This window comes from Lepisosteus platostomus, chromosome 1, assembly GCF_059453375.1.
Source record: "Lepisosteus platostomus isolate fLepPlt1 chromosome 1, fLepPlt1.hap1, whole genome shotgun sequence".
NCBI classification, from domain to species: Eukaryota; Metazoa; Chordata; class Actinopteri; order Semionotiformes; family Lepisosteidae; genus Lepisosteus; species Lepisosteus platostomus.
In genome coordinates this window covers 40,522,260-40,537,830 of record NC_142611.1, presented here as the reverse complement: position 1 = coordinate 40,537,830, position 15,571 = coordinate 40,522,260, and the positions used below count along the sequence as shown (strand labels likewise).

The 15,571-nt window shown below is 43.2% G+C and overlaps 1 protein-coding gene across 4 annotated transcripts in view; it reads right to left on the bottom strand.

Moving 5' to 3' along the window:
• Positions 1-15,571, bottom strand: part of slc2a9l2 (solute carrier family 2 member 9, like 2) — a 299,312-nt gene that overhangs the window by 276,895 nt on the left and 6,846 nt on the right. For all 4 annotated transcript variants that reach the window (XM_088628586.1, XM_088628577.1, XM_088628568.1 and 1 more), the window contains one exon: positions 7,927-8,015. In XM_088628586.1, coding sequence (XP_088484712.1) covers positions 7,927-7,998 — 72 coding nt within the window. In that variant the 5' untranslated portion in view covers positions 7,999-8,015. The remainder of the gene's footprint in view (positions 1-7,926; positions 8,016-15,571) is intronic.

The following is a 15,571-nucleotide window of genomic DNA, read 5'->3' as shown; positions in this document are numbered from 1 at the left end:
ACAGTGTGCTGTGGACACGGGTGAACCCAGATGCCCACTCTCTAAGCGACGACCCCGAGAACATTCGGTCAGGTCAGACGATTCCTCAGGCCTGCCAGGTAGTAAACGAATCGAGCCTGATCGTTCCTGCGTCAACAACAAGGTTTCCGGTACGCCTTGTCCTAAAGAAGGGACAGAGAATGGACGCTGAGATGGTTTTCTTCCAACCATCAGCTCAGTTTATCAGACTGAACCTAGCAGTCTGTGGTACCCCCAGACTGGAACGGAATGGCCGAGCCACCTGCCTGTTGGTCCAGAACATAGCAAAACAAGATGTCAAAATCCCTGCTCGCACTGACATGGGACTGGTAATTGACAATGGTTTCTATGATTTCGAACTGGCCATCCCAGTACTGGGGCAGCTCCCTGGTCCCTTGGCCAGAGAGGGGGGAACCGAGCAGGTGCACTACACCTACCCTCGGCGGATGATTGCAATTATGCCAATAGAGGGATTCTGCAACCAGGAGGTGTGCAGGGTGGACCTTAGCGATAAGGATGAGATGGTTGTGTACACAGTACACACAGGTGTTCTGACGGACCACTCAGCCAAGAGTGCGACCCGGGATACCGCCATGCCGTCAAAAGCGGGGTTCCTAGAGCAGGTACAGGAACAGGTTGGTAAGGCAGATGCCCTGGAAATGGAAAGCCAGCGTCAGCAGCTGCGTCAGATCTTCCAGGATTTCCAGGAAGTGTTTGCACGGGACGCCTATGACTGCGGGGTGACGGATTTGCACACAGTGCGCATTCCCACAGCCCCTGGCACCCCACATTGGCCGGTGCTGAAACCCAATGGTAAGTGGCATCTGACCATTGACTACTGGCAGCTGAATAAACAGGTTCCTTTGTCACGATGGCCAATGATCTACCTAGATCAGGAGTTAGCCAAGGTGACAACAGCGAAATATTTCACCACAGTGGATGTGGCCAATGGGTTCTGGACCCTTAAGGTAGAACCGACAGACCAGTACAAACTGGCCTTTTCCTTTGGAAACAGGCAGTTCACCTGGAATCGATGCCCCTTTGGGTATTCCAACTCCCCAGCGGAGTTCAACATATTTCTGCACAAAGCCATGAGTGATGCAGCCGCCAGGGGCAACCTGGTCTATGTGGACGATATTCTGATGTGGAGTCAGACCTGGGAAGAACACATGGCCGAGATCAGGCATGTGTTGACCCAGCTCTCCCGTGCAGGGGCCAAACTGTCCCTGGCTAAGGGACAGTGGTGTAGGACCCAAGTGGAGTACGTGGGACTATTGGTTGGAGCCCAAGGCATACAGCCACAGTCCAGCAGAGTCCAAGCTATCCAGAATATGAAGTCGCCCACTAATCTGTCTGAACTGCGCAGCTTTCTGGGAGTATGTAATTATTCCTGGCAGTTCATTGAGGATTACGCTGAAATAGCAAGGCCCCTCCACAAGCTGTTGCAGAAAGACGTGCCCTTTGAGTGGGGGCCTTCCCCAGAACAGGCTGTGATGGAGCTGAAGCGCAGACTCAGTAGTGCGCCGTGCTTGGCCTACCCTGACAAAAATAAGGTCTTCTACCTTGAAGCAGGGTTCTCAGAGCACTGCCTTGGGGCTGCTCTGAGTCAGGAATATGACCAAGAGCGAAGGGTGGTGGCGTATGCCAGTCGAGCCCTGAGCCCAGTGGAGCAAAAGTTCTTGGACTGCGAGAAGGCCCTGTTGTCTACGGTCTGGTCGGTAGTACACTTCCGTAGTTATGTGGGGGGACAAAAGATCATCATCGAAACCTGCCACCAACCTGTGACATTCCTGCATAGCCAGAGACTGAAAGCTGGCAGGGTGTCAAATAACAGGATTGTGGCATGGATGATGGCCCTACAAGGCTATGAGATAGAGGTACGTTATGCACAGAGCAAGAAAATGTACCTAGGACAGGGCCTGGCTTTGGGCCAAGTGTGTCACGGCTGTGACACTGACATGGAAGCTCCAGAAACTATTCCCGCTGCTGAGCTACCGAACAATCATCGGTAGTACGATGAGAACGTGGGCCAGGGCTTACCCATGGCCTATGTTGACGGTTGCTCTTTTCGCCACGAACAGCAGGTGCTAGCAGGGGTAGGAGTAGTCTGGCAAGACAATACCCCTGTGGGCCGACCCGCTATAAGCTAGGACCAACGACTAGTCAGTATGCGGAAGTAGCTGGGGTGCTGATCACCCTCCAGCAGGCCCTAACAAATGGCCTTAAACAGTTTGTCATCTGTAGTGACTCAAACTACGCCTGACATAGCTTCGTGTCCCATCTTCCGTATTGGAAGGGTAACGGCATGAAAAATGCCCGGGGCAAGGAAGTAAAGAACAAAGAGTTGTTCCTGGCTAGTGACAAGCTCACGACCGAGGCTGGAATGATGGTTTACTGGAGGAAGGTGAAGGGACACTCCCAGGTGAAGGGACCCGACAAAGACGGGAATGATGAGGCCGACCGGCTGGCCAAATCTGGCGCCTTAGAGGGTGAACCCTGGCAGTTCCAGCAGGAATGGCTACCCCCAGAAACCGTTGCTGAGGTCAAGGCGGTCACCCGAAGCAGGGCTAGACAGGATGTCGGAGCTGACCCTCAATCTGTAATGCTTGGGTCACAGGGTTTTAATACCGATCTTGCGGAAATGCAGAAAGAGGACCCAGCAATTGGGCAAATGTATCAGCATATCGCTGACCCAGTGCGTCAACCTCTTTCGGAGCAGGTGCTGAGCCAGTCTCCGGAGCTGAAGGAGCTGGCAGAGGTGAAAGACAACCTAAAAATTATAAAGGGGTTGTTGGTTTGTGTGCCAGTTGCACAAGGTGTCCCAAAGTGGGTAGTTCCCCGCTGCCATTGGGGGGTCATGATCCAACACGCTCATGACGAACCCTGTGGGGGTCACCGGGGAATCAAGGCCACGTATGACACTATCCAGCAGGTGGCATTCTGGCCTCACATGGGCTGAGACATCGCCGCGTATGTAAAGGGGTGTCTGACGTGTAGCCAGTTCCAACCATCACGGCCCTTGCACCATGCACCACTCCAGGAAAAGGACATGACATTCCTCTGGTCCAATCTACAAATGGATTGGGTGGGGCCACTGGTGAGGTCATCCAGAGGGAACAAATATTTCCTCACTGTTACGTGTGCATTCACAAAATGGATTGAGTGCCTCCCAGCACCCAACGACACGGCAGAGACAACTGCAGTGCTGTTGGTGAACCATGTGTTCAGTCGATGGGGACTCCCCCTGACCGTGGACTCGGATCGGGGAACCCATTTCACAGCTACAGTAATGGCAACCCTGTGGAATATGCTTGGGGTCAAGGCCCAGTTGCATATCTCCTACCACCCTCAATCCTCGGGCCAGGCAGAAAGGGCAAACCGAACGGTGGTTAGTATGCTCAAAAAGTTTGTCTCCACCAGCAGTAGGGACTGGGACATTAAGCTGCCCCTGGTTCTGATGGTCCCACCTTTTGAGATGATGACAGGTCGGAAGATGACTCTTCCCCTACACTGTGTTTATTGGGTGGAGGACCTGAGCACGACGGGGGCTGCTATGGCCCATCAGTATGTGTCAGACCTGCGAGCACATCTGCAGGCAACCTTTGCTTTTGCCCAGAACAATCTGGGAAGGAGTGCAGAGGGTAGAAAAGCATACTATGACCGAAAGGCAGTTAACCAGGAACTCCAAGTAGGAGACAAGGTTCTGTACTTCCAATTTGCCAAACCCACAGGGGTGGCCCGGAAGTTCTTACCCAGTTGGACAGGACCCCACGAGATTGTCGATAAGGTATCACTGGTAGCTTATCGAATTCGGATTGAAAAGGGAAGGCAATCTCTGGTCTACAAGTGGGTGCATCGCAACCACCTCCGGTTGTATCGCCCACCTCAAATGGCGCCGGAGGACACAGAATAGGGTTAAAAGTCCAAACCCGATCAAAGAGGGGGGTGCCCCTTTGTAGCTGCAGGTAGTTAGGTACTGTAGTATAGGTCCTGCTAGGAAAATATATTCAAAATTATAGTGGAACTGTACCATGTGCCTCATCTGTGTTCCAGAATGGGAATCCTAAAACTGCCACGGCTGGTCCTGACAGTACTGTGGATCTCCTCGACACAGCCCCTTGAAGTTGTGGAACCCGGTCCTCCTACCGGCATAGTCCTGCAGGACGCTCCCGGATTGTTGTTAACAAATTGTAGAACATATACTCAGCGAGTGTATGTACGGCTGGACCCACATGATGTGTTTCGGAAGCACATCAACATGAACAGTAGGGTGTCCTATCATGGTAGGCAGTGGGCTGGGGATACTGTATGGCATGCCCAGCTAGACACTATACACATGCTCCGCCAGCTGAGGAAGGCAACAGTCACCCAGGAGGAGATGACAGGCCTCAGCCGCCCCAAAAGGTTCTTGGGGGGCCTGATTGTTGCGGCCTCCGCCGTGGGTTCGCTATTTTCAGCGGGTCTGTTTGCTGCTAACACTGTCACCCTGACCACCCTGAGAAGGCAGGTGTCTGGGTTACGTAAGGAAATGCCAGAAATTTATGACAGGCTGTATCAACAGCAGCAGCGGCTGGAAAGCCTAGGGAAAACCTTACAGGGCATAATTTTAGCAGTAAACCTTCATGCAGCAGTGTTAAATAACACCCTCCACACTGTGGGCAGGATTGTCGACGTGTTACAGTGGGACTACGCTTATGTGCAACAGGTCAGAATGCTGATGCAGGATCTGCTTAGGGAGCTTAGTGCCACGGTAACTAGCCTAGCCATGGGACAGATTCCAACCTACTTGGTTCCACTGTCCTTAGTAGAAGAAGTACTGAGGACAACCACTTCCGAGATGGTGCAGCCATTGCAAGTACATCTTGCATACAGTCTAGGCAGTGCCATTCCCATACATGTCAACCCCGAAGCCAAGGAAATAGGTTTCCTGTTGAACCTTCCCATCGTGAGTAGCAAGGATATCTATAGACTCAAGTCTATATCGAACGTTGGCTTCTGGAGGGGGGACATGCATGTGAAGTTGACCACCCCACCGCTCGTAGCTTACCAGGAGGATGATCTAAATTTGTACCTTGTTCCAAACCTGGAACTGTGTATATCAACCAAGGATATCCACTGGGTATGCCCAAGTAAGCCATTCCTTAGAGACACAACTCAAAGGTTGTGTGGTATCAGAAAGGGGGCTGCCACTGAAAAGTGTAAAGCCACAGTGATGAGCAAAAGTGAGGTTAACGAACCCCAGGTTGAGCAGGTGGAAAAGAATGGCTGGTCAGCACACCACAGTTAACAATAACCTATGACAGACAAGATACAGCTACCGAAGTGCAGCTACCCAACCAAACAGTTTTTCTACAAGTTCCTGAAGGAGCTATAGTGCATCTCAACGATTTAGCACTATATCACCTGGAGTCAGAACTTTATGAAACGGAACTCGAGATTGTGGACGCTTTCAGAGGACACAGCGTTGACTTGGATGAGAGAATCCAAGAGACAGTAAGTCTTGAGGGTGTACAGGTAGTCGAATTTGTTCTCAACGACACAAACTTAAAAACTACACTGGTAGGTCCCAAGCACAGTCGTTGTGGATCCTCTGGGGCGCTAGGAACAGTAAACATGGTCATCTTGACACTGCTGCTGGGTAGCTGGATCATGGCTGGGGTAATGTGTTGGATGCTGTTCTCTTGTATCAAAGCCTTGCGGGGTAGTTTGAATGAGACAAAGGGAGCAATGGTGTATCACCGAAATCAGGTAACCACTCCCAAACGTCTGCCTGCTGCAGAGCTATCCCATACTGATAGTGAACTGCAGGAAGTTTAAGGTCTAGGGCTAATGATGATGCCCGATGCCTCATTTCTATGTACCTTATAACTGAGAGCAGGTATACGTAATGTTCTTTCCAACACTATTTCCTGTACAAATTCTCGAGAGGTAATGTGAATATTGGGTGGTAGAATCCACCGTGGTACAACAAACATCACTTAACTCTGTTTTTGTTTTGAAGGCATCAACGCCTCAGGACCCCGTGACCTTCAAAAAGGGGGGATATGTAGCGGCAATGCTTGTTAATAAGACAGAATTAAGCGTTGGTATGCTTTCCTAAAGGAGGCCCCATCTCACCCTCCATCTCTGTGGTGCAGCCACAGAGAAAGTATTCATGCCGGCTGATTTAAGATGTTTTCTTTGGATAAGGAACAGCTCCCAGACGGGGATGCACTTAGCTAAGCCTGGCTATCATGATCAATGGTCATCCATTGGCGCCTATCTGTCTAGGGAGTGCCGAATGGACATCTGGACTGCATTCTTAAGTGTCAAGAGTAAGTGACTTATATCTCACCTTGACCAACCAATCAGAGACTGGCAGGGCGTGGTAATACCACGTGGGTCTCCAATACCCGCCAAACTCTCAACCAATCAGCACACATCTGTGTCTTGGTCAAAAAGGGAGCGCAAGCTCAGATCGGGGCTCTCCTTGGCCATTTTCGCACATCCTCAGAGACAATCACGTGACAACTGCTGTTGTCTGCAAAGGGACTTGGACTTTGTTCTAAGCGCGAGGCCGAGGATCCCGTACGTACTCAGAATTCTACCAACGTGAATGCTCCGCTTGATCAACGGCAGCCTACAGTTGGACCCTCGTCGACAACCTGAATAGCTTATTCAGAAGCAGCGCTGGACCGGGAATGAACCAGCTTCTTCCCAGGCAAAAGAGTGACTTGTGAGGACTCGCGGTCACACTCTGTGCATAGAGACTTTCTTCTAGCCAGCCGGACTGCTGGTAGATCCCCTCGGAGCAACGACTGCCCTGTGCGCCGCAGTTAGATTCCTCCACCCGTCCCACTCCGAGCTGCACCTCGACTGGTTGGTCGGTAGCCAGAGGACGCCGGGACAACGCCCATTGGACAACCGCTGGAACAGAGGCTGCAACAGAGCCTGTCAGCTGGTTTGGTGTTCGTGCCGGGAAATTCCAAATCCATACACAGTGGATAAGTAAACCCCATGTTCTACATTGCGTCTCGAGAATTCAATTGTACCTCAACATAAGTTGTTATCAATTTTATTCATGAGTAATGTATTTACTTACGAGTTTAGAGTAACAATGGGTAATAACACTGATTAGCGATTTGGTAACCTAACGATATATATTGACATATATTCTCTGTTGTGTATCTCTTTGTGTTTGCATCTCTTCGAGATTATATACCTTGTATATTGATAACCCTCACAGTAAGGTCTGCCGCTCGTATCCAGGCAGACTAGTATATGTTTGGTGCACAATTTATATTAATAAATGTATCTCGTGTATTGAACCCGTGTGTGTGCGTTGTTAGTTGTTCTGACGATTGATTTTCTAAAAGCCCCAACGAACAACCTCGTGATTACTGCTACAATTAATAATTGTCTCAGTAAACCCATCAAACTTCTACACATCAATACAAAATGTTATTTTTACTGATCCACAGAAGTATAGCGTTCAATTCAGTTACAAACATTTTCCAAGTATAAATCATTTGCCAGAAACAGCAGGATTATGTTTTTTAATGATATTTCCAGCTGCAAATCCTAGTAAAATTAAACTCATTTTATTGTTCTTAACTGGAGCATTTTAGAGCCAGTCATTTATAATATGATTCGTAATCTAAGCTTGGCAGAGAGCATTCATATGAATGCACTACTTACAAAGTTCCATCATTGATTTCTGATACACTTTTGTCTTTTTCAATGTTTTTCAAACCATACCAATTAAAGTTCTTAAATGCAATATGGAGGGGCTCAGTAAATATGAAGCATTATAAGGGAAGCCTAAAATGATCTCATTGTTTTTTAAATACCTCACAGCAGTAAAAACATTTGAGGTATTTACTAGATGTCTGCATAACTTATTAAATATAAAAACTAAGATCTACTTACCCGCTCTACAGGTTTATATGTTTTATGTGCATTTTCATTTTCAGGAGTATGAATTTCTTCAGTCTTGTCCATTTTTCTGTGAATCTAATCTGTTAAATAATAAAAAAAAAATCTAATTGAATGCATCAAACACAGAGTGAACTAGAATGTGATCCAAATAAAGCAAATAGAAAACCATTGCAGCTATTGTGACTGTATAAATGTGGAAAGACTATTTTAAGAACATTACAAGCACTTGTTTCAAATAGTAAAATTCACTTTAATAATGAATTTTATTGATTTTAACTTGATTTTAAATTGTAACTTCTAAGATGCCAGACCTGTACTGACAATCTGGCACTTCTGGCAAAAGCTGGAATGGCTGGTCCAAAAATCACCTTCTGAATGGGCCAGTCAAATTGGTTTCATAGGTAAAAAATCAAATATAAATCCAACACTGTGAGGCTCTTGTATAAAAATATTTCATTCGTGATTTCACTTTTATAACTAACATCCAATCATCATGACAAACAGCACCTAGATTCTTCTCACTGCCCCCTGTCTGTCTGGACCAAGTGGGTGTAAGTTCCTATCATAGTATGAGGTTGCAGAGGTGGTGGTGATTTACCTCACAGCCCAAGACTACGATGACTCACCTGAAATGTTCTACATGATTCCCCTCTAATATGAGCATGGATCAGGCCAAAGAATGGAATGGAAAATGGAGGGAAAGAAAAGAGGCAATAAACTATGAAGGTTAACATTGCTAAGTGTGCAAAGGTAATGTTTGTTTGTTTGTTTGTTTGTTTGTTTGTTTTTGCTTTCGTGCAGTTGTGGTGATGATTTTCCAACTGGACCTAGCATTAAACAGAAAATTAATGCAGTCACTGGACCTAGCATTTATGAAGACAAAGAGTACAGCTGAAGGGAGGGGGGTGGGTAAGTGAATGACAAGCAGCTGCATGAGGTAAATGCTGTTAAGCAAAATTCTTTCATCCATCCATTTTCTTACTGCTTTATCCAAAATAACATCAAGGAGGATGTGGGGCTTATTCCAGCAAGCAATGGGCATACGGAGTGGTACACCCTGAACAGGACATCAGTTCTTCACAGGGCACACACTCCACACAAATAGCACCCCAGGACTGAACCCAATGCAATAAGACAGCAGTACTAAAAGGCTGCTTCACTGCCCTATCAAAGTTCAGAATTTTAAATTATTTTGCTTGTCCAAATTCAAATGAGCTATATTAGTTTTTTATGAACCACCTAAATCTGACTACTATGGATACAAATGTGAAGAAAGTGTTCAATCGTAAAGATGGGAGAAACTGTAAGTGGTTGATGTGTTGTGTCAAGAACCATTTTTTATTTTGCTCAGTATGGCTGGTATTTTGATAGAGTCAGCAACAAATCCATTCAAAGATGAGATGAATTATTGGAAGCATGTGCATCAAAGAAAGATGCACATGTGAAAGGAGTATCTGTCATTGAGCTTCTGCAGAATCGATCAGAATTTCTTTCTGAGGACAAGCCAAACCGATATTAGTAGTTTACTTACATATACTGAAACACCTGCCACTAAGGGCAAGTGCAATAGGGAAGACAGATAGTGGAGAATGTTATAGACAACATTAAACTAAGTGGCAAGATAAAGGAGAAACAAAGCTGTAAAGGCATGTAAATTAGAAGACATTTATTTTGCTCAAATTTCTAGAATTCTTTCTCTTTTTAGGTATGACAGCTATTCGCAAGAGCATGTAAAGGAATGCACAGAGAGAAGCAAGGCATTGCATCACAGGGAAAAATAGTGATAGTGATAGCGCCTTGCACTTGCTTGCCATGATAGGGTCTGGCTCCCTAGAGACTCTGAATTGGATAAAGAGGTTAGAAGATGGAGAGATGTATAATTCACTAGTAAGACCTCAAGAAGAATATTGTGTATAAATGTGGTCACCACTTTATAGAAAAGATAGTGCAGCTCTGTAATCACTCCAGAAAAGAGCAACCAGATGCATTACAAAGCATAACGTAATGTGCTATACTGAAGTGAAAAAAAATGAACAATGAAGGCAACTTAAGGCGACCTAATACAAGTATTTAAAATCCTCATAAGCCATTGACAAAGCCAATGCATTGGACTTCTTGATTTGTGAAACATAAACAAGAGGATGCAAATAGAAACTATGCTTTTAAAACCAAGAACAGAAGGCTCTTTACCCAAAGGGTTGTGAGAGTATGGAACAAGCTACACAGACATGTTGTTAAAGTCAATAACATTGTGTCTTTCAGAAATGGCTGGAGGAGATCCGTGGCTAAAAATTAGCTTTTAACTGCCAAACAGATTAGATGGGCCAGATTGTTTCCACTCATTTGCAACTATTCTTATGTTTTTCTTATCTTTGAAGATTCTCCATTGTTGAGTTAATCAAGAATCAAGAACCGAATTATGATCAAGTCTCAGGAAAATGTGGAGTCTTTCAGATTTATGACAATGGAAAAAAAAACATGAACCTTGATAGAGTTGCAATCTTCTGCACCACCTGCTGTCTGCATAAGGTAAGACACTTGGTTTTTGTTTTAACCTGCTCAAGTTTACTTGAAAGATACTCTATGTGTGGCTGTTGCTACTCTATCTATGCAGCTGGGGTGTTATTAAGTTTTGGTTGTAAACAGAGGCAATGTATCAAATGTAACTGATTTAATGAATAATATATCACATATTTGTTTAAAGTGATGTACCATGGCTATAAAAAAATCACCCCCTTGGACTTTTTTACATTTTATTGTTATAAGTAAATCAAAATCCTACAAATCCTCCTAAATGATTTATATATAACTGAAAATAACTGATAACATTAGTATTTACTCCCCTTGAGTCAGTACTCGGTAAGATGCACCTTTGGCACAAATTACTGTCTTCTTGGCTCTGCTATCTTTCTGAAGTCTTGCATAAGTCTCTACCAGCTTTACAAATCTGGACACTGCACTTAAGCCCATTCTTCTGAAAGGTGATGTTCACATCATAACTAATAAGGAATCAGGTTGATTGTGTTAGTGCAACACAAATACAATACACAATTGCACTATAGACAGTTTGGCAGCTAGTGTTTTCATCAAGATGTTACTCAATAATTTCCTTCGTTTGCTACAGTAAGTAACAAGTAAGCATATATTCTGTTTTGATTAATTCTTGGTTTGAAGTTGTTAAATATGCATGCAAGAGTTGTCTTTCAGTTAATCCATTAAAAGTCTTATTAGTAGAAAACATGGGGGAAATGCCATCTACAGTATTAAGGAGATTACAACCTGGATTTAGGCCAGCGTGTTGTAAATGGTCTGTATTTGTTCCCAGTTTCTCTGTGAGACAATAATCATGTTAAGAAGAGACAAAGTAAATATTATCATTACTAGGTAAACAGCAGCCATATCACCCTGCAACTCACAATTGGCAACCCACAGAAGCTAAGCGGGTTTGATCCTTTTCAGTACCTGGATGGGAGACCTCCAGAGAAAAATTAAGGTTGCTGCTGGAAGAGGTGTTAGTTGGGCCAGAAGGGGGCGCTCACCCTGCATTCCATGTGGATTGTAATGCCCCAGTATAGTGACAGGGACACTATACTGTAAACAGGTGCCGTCCTTTGGATGAGACGTAAAACTGAGGTCCTGACTCTCTGTGGTCATTAAAAATCCCAGGGCGCTTCTCGAAAAGAGTAGGGGTGTAACCCGGGCGTCCTGGCCAAATTTCCCATTGGCCCTTACCAATCATGGCCTCCTAATAATCCCCATCTATGAATGGGCTTCATTACTCTGCTCTCCCCACTGATAGCTGATGTGTGGTGAGCGTTCAGGCGCACTGTGGCTGCTGTCACATCATCCAGGTGGATGCTGCACATTGGTGGTGGTGGAGGGGAGTCCCATTACCTGTAAAGCGCTTTGAGTGGAGTGTCCAGAAAAGCGCTATATAAGTGTAAGCAATTATTATTATTATTATTATTATTATTATTATTATTATTATTATTATTATTATTATTATTATTATTATTATAGGTATGTTTTTTAAATGAAAGGGAAAAGGGTGGACATTATTTTTTTCCTGCTCCTGTCAATGCACAACTATTTATTATTGTACATAGGGTTCTTGTGATAATGAAAACACAGTTATGTTCCTTTCAATTTGAAGTTTGCTTATACTATCCTTCTTGGCCTGCACTTCAAAAAAAGGGAATTTAGGGAGAGGAACAACCTTCAAATCCACACCAGAGTATCTTTCCATTCAATCTGAAGAGGTTTCCAAAGTCTTTTTTCTCTGAATCACTTGGCCATCAAATAGATAAGCTAAGGAACAGCAGCTACACAAAATCAAAAAGAACACACAATGGTATGTGATTTACAAAATGTAAAAACACTTATGTGAAGGATATGTATTTCTATATTTTCTCATTTACATTCCGTAGGTTTTATAGTTATAATGCATTGTCCTTGTGTGTATACAATCCCATTTATATTTACCTTGTACCTCTAACTGAAATTTCATTCATTTACATTCATCTCAATTTTAATGTTCATGTATAGAGGGAACTTGTGAACAAACCACAGCAAATTATTTTTTAAGCTGGAAACAACTCTAAACAATTACTGTAAATACTGTATAACGTACCCATGGTGCCTTTTATGCTGTAGAAGTTAGTGATTTATCCATTTGTATAACTATTTTCCAGGATTACTCTCTTAATTTTATGCAGGCTGATCAAATGTAGCATTAACAGTGCCATCTAGTGTCAATGTAAAATAACTATAAAATTGGCAAAGTGTAAAAAGTCTTGTATACAGAATACTTCAAGTGACTATCCTACAGTTGGATAAGCACCACATAACATCAGTAGTAACAGCAATCTGAAACGCACAGCTTTTCAAAAAATGTGTTCAGTAGTAAAACCACAGATAAACTAGGTTAGTAAAGTAGTAATTAAATCTTCTGTAGCTTAATACAATTACAATATTGTAACAGCAAAGTAGTAATTGTTACAATTATAGAAATAGACTTTCCGTTTCTCAAGTTAATCAACAACATGAGGATGATTTATAAAACTATTGGCTGATGTGTTCATCAACCATTTACCAGCTACTTTAAGGCTTAGACAGGCTTTTAACATTTAGGTCCTTTAAGGACCATATTTGTGTTCATTTTAGAAACAAAGAAGTCAATGTTTTAAAGTTTAATAATTACAAGTTCATTATATTATTTGTAATAATCAGAATATGGATTGATAAAAGTATCAAGTTATTTTTTTTGCAAAGGGTCTCCTAACTTTTCTTTGAACTCTATAGGCTTAGCTTTTTTTTGCCACAACAAGAGCACAAGATAGTTATGTTGTGGAAATTTGTAACTGTAAAATCTTTTAATTGGCCAGTGCCCTGAGCCTTAAGTGTTTAAAAATGGCGTTTTATACTCCTTCGCAAACAATGGTGTGCTTGGCATAGTGATACTGTGCAGAAGGGCTGCAAATCAAATGAAATCAGCTATGTACAGGGAATGCTTCAAGTACCTATTCTGAAAAAAAAATGCACTACAATACCATATTCTGAAAGCAACTCATTTTGTTTCTGTCACCCACCCACAATGCACCACCCCTGCCCAGGTGGCGACCTCTTTCTCTTCTAAGTCATAGATAATCCCATCAATTTAATCACTGAAAGGCACTTTTTCTGAGCCAGTGAACCTGTCCAATGAAGAACTTCAAAGGTAGGTACAACATCGATTTCCTATTGGTGGCAGAGAAGGGACATGCAGAAGCCAGTACAGGTAACCGTCATCCATTTTCCCAACATTGCACATAAGGTTGAAGAGACTGACCCCAGAACACAGCCACATCTGAACACTCACACATCATATGAGAACAGGTGTCCTTTGCTCCCTCATTGCTCCTTGAGGGAACAGAACACACTTTGGGGTGTCTGCGAATTCCATTAGGAAGAGAATGTAAGTAGTCCCCAAGAAATGGCTCAATCTGCAATGCTGCAAATTGTTTTGTATGGATTGTGTGACACAAAACATGTACTATTCACTTCAGGAGAATTACTGAAATTCAGGATAATGTTTGAAAATAGCACAACAATGTCACCAATTTTACTAATTGGTACTAATAATCATCATGAATGACAAAGAGAAATGTTGGTGGATTTCCAAATTGCACTGACGTTTTTGCTGGCACTGAAAATAGATTGTGCAGGAATGACCCTTCTTTATGTACCCAGAGGAGTGGATGCCATTGAATAGCACTATACAATACTACTGGATTGAATGCTAATAGTTAGAAATCATTATTGAGAATGATCAATTTGATTTTCACCCCTGTTGATTCAGAAAGCATAGGGAACATTCAAGTGAGTGCCACTAAATGGGGCAATTGTGGAGCCTGCTCTAAGGTCAGTAGTTTTTGGAAATATTTGACTTTAGGAAATATTAACTAAGTATTTGAAAGAAGATGGCCTTGACATGTGCACTGACTTTGTATGCAAATTGTAGTGTTTTTGCACTTTTGTAAATGTAGTACAGATAACCTAAAAGAATTTTACATAATATATAACCAGTATCCGTCTTCAGGGAAGGTTCTCATATTGTAACTGTGAATGTTAAATGAACTGTACACAGGTAATACTGCAACTATATTGAGAAAACAGGAACACTTTAATTAGCAGAGGAACAAATAGCCAGTAAGAAAAGGTTCAGAGCCTAGTCCAATATGAATATGTCACTAAATTGCTTTTATTACTGGGAAATGAGATTGTGTTTTCTGAGGTCAATTCACAAGAATCAAAGAACTAGTCACAATATGCCAGCAAGACTACATTCCAGAAACTTGGAGAACGTCGCAGTCCGAAGAATTTTGCAACAAAATTCTTTCAAGCAAACGTTGAAGACAAGAAAAAATGCATTGCTGAAAACATTAACCCCCTGCTAATACCACACATGTGTATGTAAATTAATATCAGCACATTCAGTGAAAGAACTGAAGTTGCAGGTATGCAACAATCATGTAACACCCAAGGAGCAAGACGGGAAGTGCCTTTAGAGCAAACTTTTGTGAGCTGACGGACTTATAGTGGGTTCTGTCCAGTTTCCTGAAAGCTTTGTTGAACACAGCTGGTTGGTTGACAATTTAAAATCAGCAAGCAAAGGCTTCCAGTGGCTGTTGTCCACTGATGGATAAAAGAAGTATGAAAGGACACATTGTTAAAGTCCGACTGTTTTTTGGGTGAGTTTTGGAGAGATAGTTGGAATTTTGAATGGCAGTATGCAGCTTAGCTGTCCAGCTATTGAAAGAGAGGGTAAGTGGAAAATGTGTTAAATGTGGTTAGAGCTTGGACAGAGGTTTTGATTTTTTTTCGTTGCACTGTTATATACTGAGTGCATTTCTCCTTGTATGTGCAGGTTTTTCTGAGAGACCCACATATTTATGCACTCCACTGCCAGATACCACATATGGTGAAGGAAGAAGCACAGGTTGTGTTCTTGGGGAGCAGAGTGTTTGGTCAGAATGCAAGGGAAATGTTTTTTTTTTTAATATACAGTATACTGTATATAAACATAAGATTGGATCTGATCAAACAACTGATCCCTTCCATCAACAGTCCCTTTGAACCAGCAGTGACTCAAACCCTG